The 17,232-nt window shown below is 32.5% G+C and overlaps 1 protein-coding gene across 1 annotated transcript in view; it reads right to left on the bottom strand.

Moving 5' to 3' along the window:
* LOC148939649 (alkaline phosphatase-like) overlaps positions 1-17,232 on the bottom strand; it is a 130,486-nt gene that overhangs the window by 29,018 nt on the left and 84,236 nt on the right. Inside the window, exons 4-6 of the mRNA XM_089106935.1 lie at positions 14,517-14,690; positions 9,593-9,784; positions 5,717-6,035 (exon numbers count right to left, since the gene is read on the bottom strand). Coding sequence (XP_088963061.1) covers positions 5,717-6,035; positions 9,593-9,784; positions 14,517-14,690 — 685 coding nt within the window. The remainder of the gene's footprint in view (positions 1-5,716; positions 6,036-9,592; positions 9,785-14,516; positions 14,691-17,232) is intronic.

Genomic DNA, 17,232 nt, shown 5'->3' on the forward strand with positions numbered 1-17,232 from the left:
CTAGAATAGATAGCTTTTTTGAAAGTACTAAAAAAAATTCAGCGCAAAGAGCGAGGTATTGACTAGGGGGAGAACCCCTCATATACGGAATAGTTTCTGTTCGTTTTAAGTTTTAATGTTGCTCCTTACTTTCAGTTGAAAAATCTTGTTTTTTTATTTAATTTCTGATCGTTTTTTAAATAATGCTGGGAAATCTGGCGGCCCCCGTCTTAGAAATGTCCCCTCCCCCATTGCAATATTCTCCACGGAAAGATCCTCCCACGTAGCCTCCTCCTCCGACCCCCCTTTTCCACCAGAAGAAATCCTTCCTGAAAACGTCTGCATACTTCCAAGTAACAAATACTATATGTAAATAATAGGCAAAGTTCATAACTAGGAGCCCTTCCCCCGGAGACTGTGGGGGATTAAGTCTTCCTAAAAGACATATTTATTAGGTTTTTGACTCTGCTGAACAAAATGGCTATCTCAAAATTTTGATCAGGTGACTTTGGGAAAAAATGAACGTGGGAGGGGGCCTAGTTGCCCTCCAATTTTCGGTCACTTAAAAAGGGCACTAGAACATTTAATTTCCGTTTGAATGAGCCCTTTTGCGATATTTTATGACCATGGATCTATACGATCACCCCTGGGAAAAAAAACAAAAAAAAAACAAATAAACACGCATCTGTGATCTTTCTTTTGGCAAAAAATGCAAAATTCCACATTTTTGCAGGTAGGAGCTTGAAACCTCTAAAGTAGGGTTCTCTGGTACGGTTTGATTTTCATTAAGATTATATCGCTTTTAGGGGAGGTCCCCTTTTTTCGAAAATATGGCATTTTTTTTCAGGCTCTCAACTTTTGAAGGGTTAGACTAAACTTGATGAAACTTAAATATTTGAAATCAGCAGAAAAATCTAATTCCTTTGGTGTATCTACCGGTATCAAAATTCCGTTTTTTAAAGTTTTGGTTACTATTGAGCTGGGTCGCTTCTTATTTACAGTTCGTTACCACGAAATGTGGGATTAAATAAAAAAAACAAGTTTTTTAACTGATAGTAAGGAGCGACATTAAAACTTAAAATGAACAGAAAATATTCCGTATATGGAAGGGGCTGTCCCCTCCCCAACGCCTCGCTGGTTACGCTAATGTTTTTATTGTTTTAAAGAATAGAGCTGTGAGAAAGAGCCAAACTTTCGCGTAAAGAGCGAGGTGTTGCGGAGGGGACAGCCCCTTTCATATACGGAATGATCACTGTTCGTTTTAAGTTTTAATGTCACTTCTTACTTTTTGTTAAAAAAACTTGTTTTTCTTATTTAATTTCCGAAATTTTTAAAAGTAATGCAGGTTTTGAATGGCTTTCTCGAAAGTTGTTTAATTTTATTTACGAACGAAAAATTAGTAATAAATATATGTAACTTACGAATTAACTTATATAATGAACTTCTATATTCGTATATTTTTATTACGCATATTAGGGGGGTTCACCTCCCTAGTCAATACCTCACTTTACGCTAAATTTAGAATTTTTTTCCAATTCCTTAAGAATAACTCCTTAATCACAAAGCCCGTAATTAGAATAAATAGCTCTTATGAAAGTACTAAAAAAACTTTAGTGTAAAGAGCGATGTATTGACTAGGGAGCGAACCCAATCACATACGTAATAGTTTCTGTTCGTTTTGAAGTTTTGATGTTAAAAATTTTTCGGTTGAAAACTTGTTTTTTAATCTAATTTCTGATCGTTTTTTTTTTAAATTTTCCGGGATACCCAGTACCCCCTTCATAGCAATTTCCCTTCCCCCATGAAAACTTCCTCCATGGAAAGATTCTCCCACATAACTCCCATGCCCCCCCACTACCATAAGAAATTCTCACAAAAAGCGTCTGTATACATCCTAATAACCAATACTATATGTAAAAATTGGGCGAAGTTCATAACTTGCAGCCCTTCCCCCGGGGACTCTGGGGGATTAAGTCATCCTCAACGACATAGTTATTACATTTTTCGACCCTGTTGAACAAAATGGTTAACTCAAAATTTTGATCGGCTGACTTTGGGAAAAAATGAGCATGGGAGGGGGCCTAGTTGCCCTCAATTTTTCTGGTCACTTAAAAAGGGTACTATAACTTTTAATTTCCGTTCAAATGAGCCCTCCCACGATATTCTAGGACCACCGGGTTGATACGATCACCCCTGGAAAAAAAAAATAAACACACATCCATGATCTTTCTTCTGGCAAAAAATACAAAATTCCACATTTTTGCAGATAGGAGCTTAAACCCTCTACAGTAGGGTTCTCTGATACGCTGCATCTGATGATGTGATTTTCATCAATGTTCTATGAATTTTAGGGAGTGTTTCTCCCTTTTTTCGAAAATAAGGCAAATTTTCTCTGGCACGTAACTTTTGATCATTAAGTCTAAACTTTATGAAACTTATACATTTGAAATCAACATAAAAATCTGGTTCTTTTGATGTATCTCTTGGTATCAAAATTCCTTTTTTTAGAGTTTCAGTTATTATTGAGCTGGGTCGCTCCTTACTTATAGTTCGTTACTACGAACTGTTTGATTAATTAAAAAAAAAATTTTCCTCAAAATGAGTTCTACAAAAAAAGTACAGAAGTCGATTAAACCAAAAATATGCAAAAATCGAATCAAATAATCTACCAAGCATAAAACTACCATACATCTGCATCAATAAGTAAATGAAACTTAAAACGAACAGATATTATAATAAATAACCGACTCAAACTCAAAACGAGCAGAAATTAATATGAGTAGGGCTCAAACCCCTATGTTTTCTAAGAACCAGAATATAATTTGCACTTTACTGATTTTCTTTTTAAGTTTTCACTTGTATAACTAATAAATCAAAATTAATTAAGGTTTTAAGGATTGAATATCAGCATTTAAATATCAAACAGTTCGTGGTAACGAACTAAAAGTAAGGAGCGACCTGGTTCAATAGTAACCGAAACTCTAAAAAACGGAATATTAATACCAGTAGATGCATCAAAAGAATTGGATTTTTATTCTGATTTCAAATATATAAGTTTCATCAAGTTTATTCTTATCCACCAAAAGTTAAGAGTCTGAAAATATTTGCCTTATTTTCAAAAAAGGGGGAAAGACCCTCTAAAAGTGGCAGAATCTATGAAAATCAGACCATCAGATTCAGTGTATCAGAAAACCCTACTGTAGAGGATTCGAGCTCCTATCTGTGAAAATGTGGAATTTTATTTATTGTTTTTCCAGAAGAAAGATCACGAATGCACGTTTATTTATTCATTTATTTTTTTTCTCAGGGATGATCTTATCGATCCAGTGGTCCTAGAATATCGTGAGAGGACTCATTCAAACGACAATTAAAAGTTCCTGTTCCCTTTTTAAGTGACAAAAAAGTTGGAGGGTAAATAGGCCCCCTCCCACGCTAATTTGTTTCCCGAAGTAACCTGACCAAAAATTTGAGATAGCCATTTTGTTCAGCATAGTCGAAAATTTAACAAATTTTTCTTTGAAAATGACTTCAACCCCCATAGTTCCCAGGGGAAGGACTGCAAGTTCTGAACTTTGCCCATTGTTTCCATATAGAATTGTTTATTGGGAAGTATACAGACGTTTTCAGGAAGGATTTTTTTCAGGTGGGAGGGGTCGGAGGAGGGGGTTACGTGAGAGGATCCTTCCATGGAGGAGATTTTCATGGGGGAAGGGACATTCCTATGTGGAAAAACTTTGGCTTTAGGTTAGTTATTGGTAAAGACGGCGGGAGCAGTACAGAGTTAAAAGTAAACAAGCCAAGGCTTATTTTGGACTCATTCTGATTTTTGCTGTCGCTTGTCTCCTAACAGCAAAATTCTTTTTTTTAATTCCATTTTTGACACGTTCTGATACTCGCTTTATCCCAATTCCTTATAATTCTCACTACCTCTCATCTTTTAGCCGCATATTTCCTTGTTCTTCACTTCTGTTTTTGAGTAGTTTTAATTCTTACTGCTGCCTATCTTCGAACTGTGTGTTTTTTTCTTTTTCACTTTTGTTTTTGGCTCATTGTAAATGTCACTGACGGAAATTTTTGACTGTATATATTTGTTCTTCATTTTCCTTTTGTCATTACTTTAGACATTTTTTTTCAATACCCTATACCTTGGCTGCTTCAATTGGTCTTGCCAAGTTGGATGGTCTAGGTTGTTCATTTGTCCTCAAGGTGTTATGAAACTACATGTAGTTTTTTTTTTTTAAATAGACAAATTACGCTTGGTATTTTACAATTATATATGTTCTATTTGTAATGTTGCATGCGTCATAGATATAAAACGATACGTTCACTCCTGGGGCAGGGGAGAGGGGATGAGTAAATCTATTCTCTTGAAATATGCTCATAAGTTTGACGTCTATTATACGATTTTTCTTGTCAATCATTTGTTTCTTGTGTAATTTTGCCCGCATCATAGACACTTAAAACGATACAACCATGAAGTATGTATGCTTTTCAAATGTATTCATAAATATGACGTCACTTCACCCACGTGATTCTTTTTTTAAAAATCAAGGCTCTTAACGAATTTTCTCAAATTTCTGACCTATGTAGATCGTTTTTTCAGGCCAGAAATCTCAGAATACAAATTTTCCGGAAAAAACGTGGAGCCGTTTCGAGAAAAAAATAATAAATAAATTATTGCTTGTTTAAAGAAATAGTATATATATACATATACACATATATATATATATATATATATATATATATATATATATATATATATATATATATATATATATATATATATATATATATATATATATATATATATATATATATATATATATATATATATATATATATATATATATATATATATATATATATATATATATATATATATATATATAAATAAGAAAAAACACAAAAAAAAAAAAAAAAAAACACAAACTAAAAAAAAAAAAAAACAAACAAAAAACCCCACAAACAAAAAAAAAAAAAAACAAAAACAAAAAAAAAAAAAAACAAAAAATAACACAAACAAAAAAACACAAAAAAAAAAAAAAAAAAAAATATATATATATATATATATATATATATATATATATATATATATATATATATATATATATATATATATATATATATATATATATATATATATATATATATATATATATATATATATATATATATATATATATATATATATATATATATATATATATATATATATATATATATATATATATATATATATATATATATATATATATATATATATATATATATATATATATATATATATATATATATATATATTGAGCCACGTTAAAAGCCACACTAAAGGTTAGTATATTCTATTTAAAGTGTTAGTGGTCTTAATTTGGGTTTTTTAAGAAAGTTTTCATTAATTCTAAATATTAAAAACGTTTTTAATTGCAGCTTGTGTAAGGGGAAAATGTTTCGCATATTTATTTTTTTCCAATATCCACTAATACAATCCAATAAGATTTTAGTTATATATCATCGCTGAAATTCCAGATGATTAGCCTACTTTTTACAAGAAACGGCTATTTTTGACTACTTTTTACAAGAAACGGGTATTTTTTACTGCTTTTTACATTTATATTTATGCATATATATATAAACAGTAAATAATATACATTTCTAAATAAGTTAATAAATATTTTAATATATAAAGTTTTGTACACTTTTATATATCCAAGAATACTAGAGCAAGGGAATGCAATCTTACCTTCAACCAGTAATATAAAACCATTAGGAGCTTTTGACAAGATGTCAATGGCAACTTTTGTCATCTCTTGTAAACTTGGTTCTTCCGTTTCTTCCTTGTCAATTGAGTACTCTAAATGACTGGATGAAAATAAGCCAAGGAGGTAATCTGTAGATTGTGCATCTACATTCAGCAGTTCAGTTCGATTTCTAACATAGGCATAGTTGACACCTTCATCTGCTCTCTTTTCTTCCCACACAGTAGTCAAATCAACCCCATCAACTCTAGATCCACCTTCCCTTTGTGGAATAAAGACACGTCTTCCCCCTCCAAGTATTACCTAAAATTAAAATAGAGCATAAAAATAAAAGCAGAAGAGCCATTTTGGGCAAGCCATTTATATAAGGAATAAAGTAACATTGGGCAAATGAACTTGGCAAAAGCTGTTTGGAATTGGGAGACATTTGGACACTTGCCAGCAGCATAAAGATGATACATCTTTAATTTTTAATACTGGTGTTCATAATTTTTTTTTATTCTGCTCTAAGCAGTCATATTTTTGAAAATCCCAGCCCTGCAATACTTATTGGAAGCACCTCTTTCATCAACAATGATTCGGGTATTAAACAATTTGTTCATGAGGTAATATAAATGAAAATTAATTTAAATAATAATATTACTTTAAATCAGGATTTATAATTAAAAATGATTTAGCAAATTATTTCAAGAAACCAATACCAATGAACCTGTTGCAAAGATAACTCTTAAGTTATCACGTTAAAATCACAAGAACTACATTAAAAACATGTTAATGTATTTTTTGTTAACCTGAAGGAATTGCCTGGTCTCCTGGTGTTTCATCTTCAGTCTTCATTGAACTTGGTTCAAGTAATAGTTCTGGGACTGTTTTAGTTTTTTATTTTTAAAGATCGTATTTTTTTGAAGTCATGTTTTGTTTATATATGTCCTTTGCTGAGGACGGACCTTGGATATAGAGCCGAAATATTCTTTTAAGGTTTAAACAAATTTCACTGTCTTAGATAAATTAGCTTTTTTATAGTGGAAAAAGAGTGCGGTCTTTGTCGTTGTCTGCCATTGATAATGATAATCTCATGTCTGCCATTGATAATGGCATCAACTTGAAACTTTCAGAGGATGTTTGGGTGTATAGTAAGTTACAGGTAATTATTTGGTGAAAAAAAAAACAAAAAAAAACTGTCTTCCTAATTTAGTAATTAAGATAAATGAGCCCTTGAACAAGGTCTACTCATCTACAAACCTTACTCATCCCTCCAATCACGTAGGACAAAACAGTATGTCCAATCAATTTGATGAAAAATCATGTCCAAAATCGAGCAAATTTAACATTAATAAATGTAAGTCGTTGTCCAAAACCAGGCAAAAGCACCTTAAATCTAAAAATAATTATTCCCCAAGTAATCATCTCACATCAGGGCTCCTCAGAGGAGAGCTCACTTGGCAATACGGGTTTCGATACTTAAATTCCTGACCCTAGCAAATGAGCGCGCCTGCCATAGAAACATATGGCATCCTCTTATGTAGTGTCACCTGTGGAATATATACAAAAAATAAAATAACCAAAATTGTAAATATACCCTCTAATTTTTCGCAAAGCTTCTTTCACCATCAATCACCCAGAACTTATTCAAAACAATGTCTACGCAAATCTGAAAGAATGCCACTCCGACCAATTTACTTCCCATATTTGCATAACAACCAACTGTCAAAAAATACCTATTCACCTTCATGCAAAACCTTCCAAGAACTTATTTTATCCTACCCATTTGTAACAAACACCTGCTTGAGTTGAAACTTACTTTTAATTAAGAAAATATACAGAAGAGTAAACATGCATCCAACAAGTTATCTCAAAATATCATTGAAAATTTCTTGATAACTTTTATTATATTTATTTAAAAGTTCATTATACTGAAAACAAAGTTTTTAAATTGCCAAGCAAGTTTATTGACGAAAAAACCTATTACGATTAATTTATGGCTAAATATTTGACTATAATTTTATGGCTAAATATTATGGCTAAATATTTGACATTAACTTTTAAAATCAATGTAATTACTACAAATTCTCGCATAACTAAATAGTTGGGAATAAAAAGCTGAATATGTGATATTTGAAAATTTTAGGGAAAGTTGCGGGGGTGTAAAATAAAATCAAAATAATCTATGCGTATCCAGATTGTGATGTTTTTGGGAATGCTAAACTAAAACTACAAGACACTATGTGCATCCAGTTTTTTCTAAGGAGTGCATCTGTGATGTCTTATGAATGGCTAAGAAGATTAATGGAAAATTGTACTTTATGTATCAAACATTGTCAAAAAAGTGTATGTGAGATATCTCTGAAAAATTAAAGAGAATTAAGTTGAAAATTTCTGAGCAACTGCAGTGGAATAATGAATTAATATATATCTATGTTCAAGGATGTAAAATGATGAGGCTTAGAATTCTGTGATCCTTATTGGGCTCTATTATAGCAAAGCTTTTACACAAATTGTTGCAAAATGTCATCCAATATAGCGAATTAACGTTGGAATTGACACTGGCAATACATGTGAATTATTTTCTAGACTGTATAAGATTATTTTCCCTGAACCCTTATCGGGTTAAGAATAGAGTACTGAAAAATGTCGTTATTGTAGTATCCCCCTCCAATAAAATATGTATAGTTATTAGCGGTGACACAGGTTATGGTGCCTTGGGCCAAATAGTTTAGCGCTTAATTCCTCCGCAGGTAGTACACTTGTCGTGCCACTTAACATACCCACTTTAGTACGGATTTCTACTGATGATGAATACTGACCATGTCTTCTAAATATCCAGAACATTTGTATTTGTTTTTCACTGTCTAATAAAAGGACTTTTCCCAATTTAAATTTATATTTGTTTCGTCATAGAAAGGCAGTGTGGTCTTGGAAATAAAATACAATTATTTTGGAATAGTATTAAGTTCTAATTTTCAGGAAACTTGAGGAGGTGTAAAATTAAGTTAAACAATGCTGTGTATCCAGATTTTCAAAACGTTGCATATTATTAAAAATTGTTGAAATTTTTTCCTACAAGATACAAATAATAAGGCAAACTATAAATTATTATAGAAAAAAACAAAAGATGTAAATATTCTTTCCTTTTCCAATAAAAATGACTATCATTAAAAAACACATAGAAATTAACTTAAAAAACTTTTTTAAAGAAAAGTATAGAACCAAATTGAACTTGAAATTAGCAAAAATAAAGTAAAATAATTTTTCAAGCGTAAAACTACCACAAATCACCACCAATAAATAAATGAAACCAAAAACGAGCAAAAATTACAATAAATAAGCGAGTCAAACTCAAAACAAAATAAACTTAAGATGAGTACGATTGAAATAATTTGCACTTTACTGAAAACTAAATAAATTTTAAATATTTTCATTTTTTCTGCTTTATCAAATCCAAAAAAATAGTATTTTAAAGAATAAATATTAGTAAATTGATATTAAACTATCAATCCACTTTCAATATTTTTTTCATTAATATTGGTTATGATGATTTCTTATGAGAAATAAAATCGTTCAGTCCGGAATAGGGATTGCTTTCACTAAAGTTCAAAATATGTTCTCGTCTTAAGAAGAAATTACTAACAACCACGTTTGCATATGCATTTTCAAATATAATTATTTATTATCAACAAAACCATTTACTATTAGCTTATCAAAAACTATTAAAGACCTATATTATATATAGAATTATAATAGTCAATATGCAACTGTTTAATTTTACATCTCGAATTGTCATTCTAAAGAATATCGTTATCTAAAAAAAATGTTTTTAATTTCTCTTTGCTAAACTTTAATAAAATGGTAAATTTTCTTGCTTTAAAATTCTTTCCGGGGTCTTTCTTGATGAGTTGTTCGCCTATATCATCACATAGGATTGGGTCTTCTCGGTCCAGGATGATATTCCAATCTGACTCCCAGTTACGATTGGCTACATGGGCAAATGCCCCTGCAATTGTTGCATGGGTAATCCTGGTTGTTGTAACGATCCCAGTAGCCTTACCTACATCCTAGAATAGGAAAAATAGAAGAAGAAATGATAAATTAATCGATCAATGTATTTGAACAAAATGAAAACAAATAATAAATACAAAACAAAATAATTTCGGACTTTGTTTTGTAGTCTCATACGAATTGTTGGCACCGTACTGTGCCGTATTTCAAAGCAACGATAAAACAATAAATACAAAAAAAATACTGAAATCACTCTATCTGTCAAGACGACTGATATAAAATATGAAAATTACGGCGACAAAACAGGACAAGTACATAAAAAAAGAATAAAAACAGTACAGTAACAAACTCAAAATTGAAGAAAATATGCAAAACTCAATTGACAGAATGAATAGTTAGTTCATCGAAGAGCCTGAACTTCGCCCAGGCCCATGCCCTCCAGCCTTTTTTAGCCTATTGGACATTCAGAAGTCCCTTTCTAGCTCATTTGTTTTCGTGAAATCCTAATCAGTATGTGGTAGTATTAACAAGGGCCAGAATAAAAAATAAAAGATTGAGGAAAAGCTTTATAGTCCTAGGCCTGTCTCAACTCCATGATATGTTTTAGCTTCAAACATAAACACAATTTTAGCTCACGCTAATTTCATTTGCGACCTTCACTTCACTTAAACACACGTAACGAACAGCAAATTTACAGAACGTATAGGGTTTGGTATTTTAAATCATGTTATTAGCGACTGCAAAAGCAAGCGCTACCGGTTAAAACATGATATTTTAAGGCTAGAGCAAAAAGTACTATGTACGCAATCTCATTCTGATTTTCATCAAATTGAGGGTATTGCTGAAAATTCTTTTCAGCATGATTTTAGGATTTCTAGACAAAGACTTTCTGAGAAATTACACCGTTTAAAGTTGGAAAAACTCTCTAATAATCCACTTTTTGTGCCAAATGCGTATCCTGGTCCTAATGTGATAAATCTCAGCTCCACGCCCCTTACAACAGAGCAAAATCAGGTTTTGTCGAAAGGATTGAAATTTTCGATAACCCCTTCGAAAATACCTTATAGTGAAATTATCGCGAACACAGAGGGGGCTTTTCATGACTCTCGTGCGGATATTGGAGAGATTGCTGAGGTTAGAGTACAATTTGTTGAAACTTTGTTGGATTCGCCTTCTGTTAATAATCGAAATTTAAAAAATTTTACTAAAAATGAACACTTGGTCTTACAAGCACTACATAAAGATCATTCCAGGATTATTACGAAAGCCGATACAGGCAATGCTGTTGTTGTATTAGATTCAGATGATTACGACAAAAAAGTAAGAGAAATTTTAAATGATTCTAACACATATGAACAATTAGCTACCGATCCCACAGAAAAATTTGTACAGGAAGTCCGAAAAGAGCTTTCTTATCTAAAAGGAAAAGGTGAAATTACAGATCAGCTGTACAAAAGGTATTACCCACGCGGATGCACGTCCCCTCGCTTTTATGGTCTTCCTAAAGTTCATAAGCCCGGTAATCCAATTCGACCCATTGTTTCTTCTTTTAATTCTCCTACAGCAAAAATAGGAAAATTCTTATCAGTGATATTTCGCCCACTAATTCAGGCTCAAAAATCCTATATTAAAAATTCCGCTGATTTTGTTTCCAAGTTAAAGCCAAAAAACCAAATACAAGAATTGACAGTTTTGATGCAGATTCAATGTATACCAATTGTGATCCTCAAGAGGCCGAACTGTTATTGGAGCAAAAACTTAATTCTAACCCATCTATATCAGAAAAATCTACTCTTTCGAATCAGACACTTCTTTCGCTTACAGCCCTTTGTAACAGAACTTCTTTTTACTTCCATTATAGAGGCATTTTTTATAGACAGAAATATGGGCTCTCCATAGGTGCCCCCCTTCTCCAATACAAGCTGATATTTTCATGGAAGACCTTGAAGAAAGGGCTGTTTTGCAAAGTTCTTGTAAACCTGAATTTTGGGTTCTTTTTAAAGATGACATTTTTTATTTATGGGAGCGTGGTGACGAGTCTCTGGGTTCTTTTCTTCACTTGCTCAACTCTTTGGATCCAAAACTGAAATTTACTCAGGAATCATGTTCTGGTGCACCGAAATGATTCATATTTCGAGTTTGGTGTCTATAGAAAACCCACACATAATGACCGTTACTTAAGTTATTCCTCCAATCATTCTCCTGCTGTGAAAAGAGGAGTTGTCACTTCTCTAGTTGATAGAGCATTGAAAGTTTGTTCAACACGTTTCTTGGATTTAGAACTCAACCACCTTAGAGATATTTTATTTGGGAATGGTTATCCAATTAGTTTAATAATTTCTGTAATTTCAAAACGTATTAAAAGATTATCAGATAGTTCCACAGAAAACACAAATCAAAGGGAAAATTCAGTTTATCTTGGTCTCCCTTACGTTAAAGGGATTTCAGACCACATTTCAAAAAATCTAAGGAAAAATAACATTTACACTTATTATAGACCCAGAAAAACTATCAGGTCCCAAATTTATCAAGGAAAAGACCCTATACCGATAGGTGAAAACTCCGGTGTCTACAGAATTCCTTGTTCGTGTGGTCTTTGGTATATCGGAAGAACTGATCAGCGACTAACGGATAGCTTAAATCAGCACTCTAGTTCAATTAATAATACACTTAAAAAGCAGAAAAAACTAGAAAATTTTGACTCTGCCCTTGTAGAGCACATTTTTGAAAAACCAGACCATACTATTTTGTTTAATCAAGCTAGTCTTATTTCGCATGACAAAGGTATTGTCCAGCACTACAGAGAAGCTGTTGAAATTTATAAATACCAACATTTAGGTCTTGCTTTAAACAGAGATTCCGGTGATTTCAAAATAAACGAGTCATATTTCGGTTTTCTCAAAAGAGAAGCCGATACTCTAGTAGTCCCTGCAATAAACGTTGAACCACTTTTTCAGTCATCTAATCAAACACGTAAACGACCCTTTAGATCTCAAAGGGTGTCTGCAAGAAATGCATTAATTAAAATCCGAAATCAAATGACATAGTTCTCCAACTTATTTAATTGCTGGTTCGTTTTGTTTTTCGAGTGAATGAATTGTGTCCTTTACTTTGTCAGTTGTTCGCTAGTATCCATCGATGGCAGTTCATATTTTTTTTGGGATTTTGTGCAAATCGCGGATATTGGTGAATAACTCGCTTTTATGGTTGTTAGGTAGTTGGTTTTAATTCTTTTAATTTTTGGCTTTTATTGATCCATCGTTTCGTTTCGCGCTGAAGAAAAGAGGCGTTTGTCCTCTCGAAATATTCGCTTTTTTTTTTCAGTATCTTCATTTGTCCTATAAAAACCCCATTTTTGCTCGTTTTTATTTCTTTATGTAATTTCGTTTGCTAATTTGTCTCTCTTTTGACTCTCGGAATAATCAAAGAATTGTTCCAAAGGGAAAGAAAATATTTGAATTAACTTATCTGCCCTTCTTAGTATGTGTTGACAGGTTTTGGTCTGTCTAGAACTCTTTATTCCTGAATTAAAGGTTGAAATTTTTCATACAGTCATGCTGGAAAAACATGTCTAATGGCGTTGTAAAGAACATAATGATCTGGCTCTAAAAAAACATCAAAAATCATAAAAATCTAAATTTGGAAAAACTATTGTCAATTATATACAGAGCATAAAATTTTATCTGTTTATTTAGATGAAGACCGGAAGAATTTGCTCACAAAAAAAATTATATATATTAAAGCCGATCTGTCGGTATTCGACGCACGTGATCTGTCAGTATTCCCTCTCAATTATTCTTTCCATAATCAGGTTATCTATCTTTTCGGGATTTTCCTTGGCCTAGATGCAAGTGTCATGGCGCCTCCGGTAAAATACATTAGTAGGCACACAAGCCAGTGGAGAGTTAAAGACCCCACCAAAAGCTGTCCATATTCCCCCTTATTTAACTTTTCGGAAGTACAGGTAGAGAATCCACCAATGACAACTATAGTTTATTCGATGCGAGCTTCTCTAATTTTATAATGTTTGCGAATAGTGTTTCCGTTTATTCTCGCCTTTTTTTTATGTGCAAATAATTTGCTTTTCTCAGTCCCCTCCCTCCTTTTTTTCCTGGTTAATAAAGGCTACCGGGTGTGAAGCCATAAAAATAGAATGTTATTTATACACAAAAATTGTTAGTTTTTGTGTATTTTTCAACATCCATTTCACCTGTATTCAGTGTTTTCATTATATATAATATAAAGGTAATGAGGTCTAAGAAACTGTTAAATTGAGTTACTCCCAAGTTCCAAACTTGCAAATATTAAGAAGTTATTTCCTACTTAAAAAAAATACCCAGAAATTATCCCAGAGATAAAAATCACTAAAAATAATATGTTCACCATAACTTGAAATAACAAGACAAAAATAAAATGAAACACACGGCCTGAGAAAATATTAATATTTTTCCGTGTTAATAAATCACTCAGTAAACTATTTTAACAACATGGCCCATCATGACAAATGGTGAAAAATAATTTTCTAGTTACAGAATTTGGGCAAATTATTTGTGAGACGAATCGGGGAAATATGGCACAAGGAAAAGTATTTGGGAAAATAACTACAAGCCACAAACGTTCTAGCAATAAGCTCTGCTGACTTTTAACAATGAACATAAATATAATTGCAATAATCGCTGAGTAAAGATTATATTAAACCTATGTAAGCACTTATCCTATGTTACTATCCTATGTTATTCTAGGTTACTCCTATGTCTATTGCCTATGCCTATGTGAAAGAATGGTTACCTGTGCCCATTTCATGATTGAATCAACGTGGTTCTCTGGCTGGTTCTGAGAAGTACAATTTTTTACAATGACATTAGCATCAATACCTATTGCTCCGTAATGTGTTTTGACACCACAGAGAAACGCTGTAGCAGAACACGCAGAATCTGCTACTTGGGCATCAACGCAGTACGTCTGCAAACAAAAAAATAAATGAATATTATAATACAGTAAATAACAGTACATAATAAATGCGTTCAGAACACTTTTGTAGTAAACAATCAGTTTGTATATCCCCAAAAGACAAAAAAAAAAACAACAAGGTCCACGCTAATATTAAGTAATAAGAGAATAAGTATTAAACGAAAAGATAGAATAGCACTGCTTTTATGTAAAAATTAAAAATTCCCCTAAGCAGTAATTTTTTTTTACTTTTCAGAAAAAGAAGCCTCTCCAATACCAAATTGCTGTGCAGTAGGCCTTTTCTAGCGACATTGTTGCTCGACGTTCTATTCTGGCGGTACATTGTTGATTAAAAATCGTGTTCTAACAACCAATAAAGGTTTCAAACAGTTCATGGTAACGAACTACAAGTAAGTAGCGACCCGGCTCAATAGTAACCGAAACTCTAAAAATCGGAATTTTGATACCAATAGATACATCAAAAGAATAAGATTTTTATACTGATTTCAAATATATAAGCTTCATCAAGTTTAGTTTTACCCATCAAAAGTTACTTGCCAGTAGTAACCTATATGCTGGTTTCACAAGTGATTGCATAATATGCCTTAAAACGGGCAGTCATCTATTACTACAGACGGTACATGCCTTACGAGACCGGTTTCTGAGACAAAATCTATTTTCTGGGCCAATCAGAGATGTTCCTACTAATGGTAGTTCATATATCCGTGTATAACGTCCTAGATACACAAGGAATTACACAAGAATATACAGTGCCGTTTGAACGGTACATGGCTTACCACGGCCAGGCATCTATTATTACGGACAGTACATGCCTTACGAGACCGGTTTCTTAGACAAAATCTATTTTCTGGGCCAATCAGAGATGTTCCTACTAATGGTAGTCCATATATCCCTGTATAAGGTCCTAGATACATAAGGAATTACACAAGAATATCCAGTGCCGTTTGAACGGTACATGGCTTACCACGGGCAGGCATCTATTATTACAGACGGTACATGGCTTACCAGACGGGTTTCTATGGGTCAATAGCATAACTAAAAGACCTTGGTATAGCGTGTTCAAAGGTTTATTAAGCCGTCTGTAAAAAATACTGGTTTCACCTGGAGTTCATATAATCATGTTTTTTACAGTATAAATTAAGGTACAATTAGTTTTTCTAGATCAGTTTGAGAAAACAACTTGAAAAGATAACCTTTTATTGTTAAATTTATTCGTTTTCAAATGGATAACTCCAAAAGGATTATGGTGAGTGGATATTTATTATTCTTTTTATTCGAGACTTTTTTCGTTTTCTTTTAACTATCGGTCATATAGGTTTCTGATTGACAGGGGACTACATATCTTTCGTGAGTTTTGTAGGAGCTGTCTAGATATATGGGTATTTTGGCTAAAACGCTTCTTAACTAGCTGACAGAAATATCTCATATTTAAGAGTAAAAATTGATCAATGCGTCTCCTTTAAATATATACATTATCGTTATTGTGTTGGGATGTGCTTTGGGTTAGGAGAGGGGGGAACGGTGCCCCCATTTATATCTTAAATAAATATCAAACGGATTTAATAGTCAAATTGTGTTATTTTTTTGTGCATCATATTTAAAATTAATATCAAACGGATCTAATAGTCAAATTGTGTTATTTTTTTATGCATCGTATTTAAAATATATCTAACTTAGGCTCCATCTGGGACTGACGTTCTTTTTTTACATGTTTAAAGAGATTGAAATTTAAGCCGATAAGTTTTAAAATACTGAAGTTCATAATTGAAAAAAAGGCATACATTTTTTTTCTTTTATCCTGTTTGGGCTTTGGTATTGTGGAGGGTGGAACGGCGCCGGAAAATTATGTTATTTTTCATGTATCTAATATTTTAAATATAGATAGCTTAGCTACACCTAGAACTAGTAGAATTCTTTCCTTTTTTTCTTACGAATTTAAGCCTATAAGCCTATAAGTTATCTGAGGCACTTACCTGACGAAAAAACTGAAAATTAATTTTTATTCCAGGAGATTTCTGGTCAAAGTCTTCCTGAGAAAAAGCGATCCAAGCTTCATGCCGGCTCTGGCACCACTGACATGGACCTAATCAGATCTTTGAACATGGCGAGGGGAAGTATATTCGCATACGCGCCCCTATCAGATAGGCAGGGCATTTCTAATGAGTTACCTGCAATTTCTGACGTAAGTTCCTTTATCAGATAATTTTGTGTATTAGGTAATTGAGTAATTATGGGTGGGGGGGGGGGGAGCGGTTGAGGGTGCAAAAAAAGCCTATTTCAATTCTACATAAATGAAAATCCATAATAATCCTATTTTTTTATTCAAGTTTATAATGTACTTACAATTTCGCAATGAAAATATACTACGGATGGTAAATTAGCGAGAATCTAAGGGGCTTAGATATTTCTTGTCACATTTTATGCTATATCATTCGCCTATTCTTTATTCTTCCCCTTAATAATTTTAAATCAGTTAGTTGTGTGTGTGTGTGTGTGTGTATGTGTGTGTGTCTGCGTATTAACTCATGGGGTA

This window comes from Artemia sp. Qi Xiang Cuo, chromosome 21 (assembly GCF_049724085.1).
Source record: "Artemia sp. Qi Xiang Cuo chromosome 21, ASM4972408v1, whole genome shotgun sequence".
Classification (NCBI taxonomy): Eukaryota; Metazoa; Arthropoda; class Branchiopoda; order Anostraca; family Artemiidae; genus Artemia; species Artemia sp. Qi Xiang Cuo.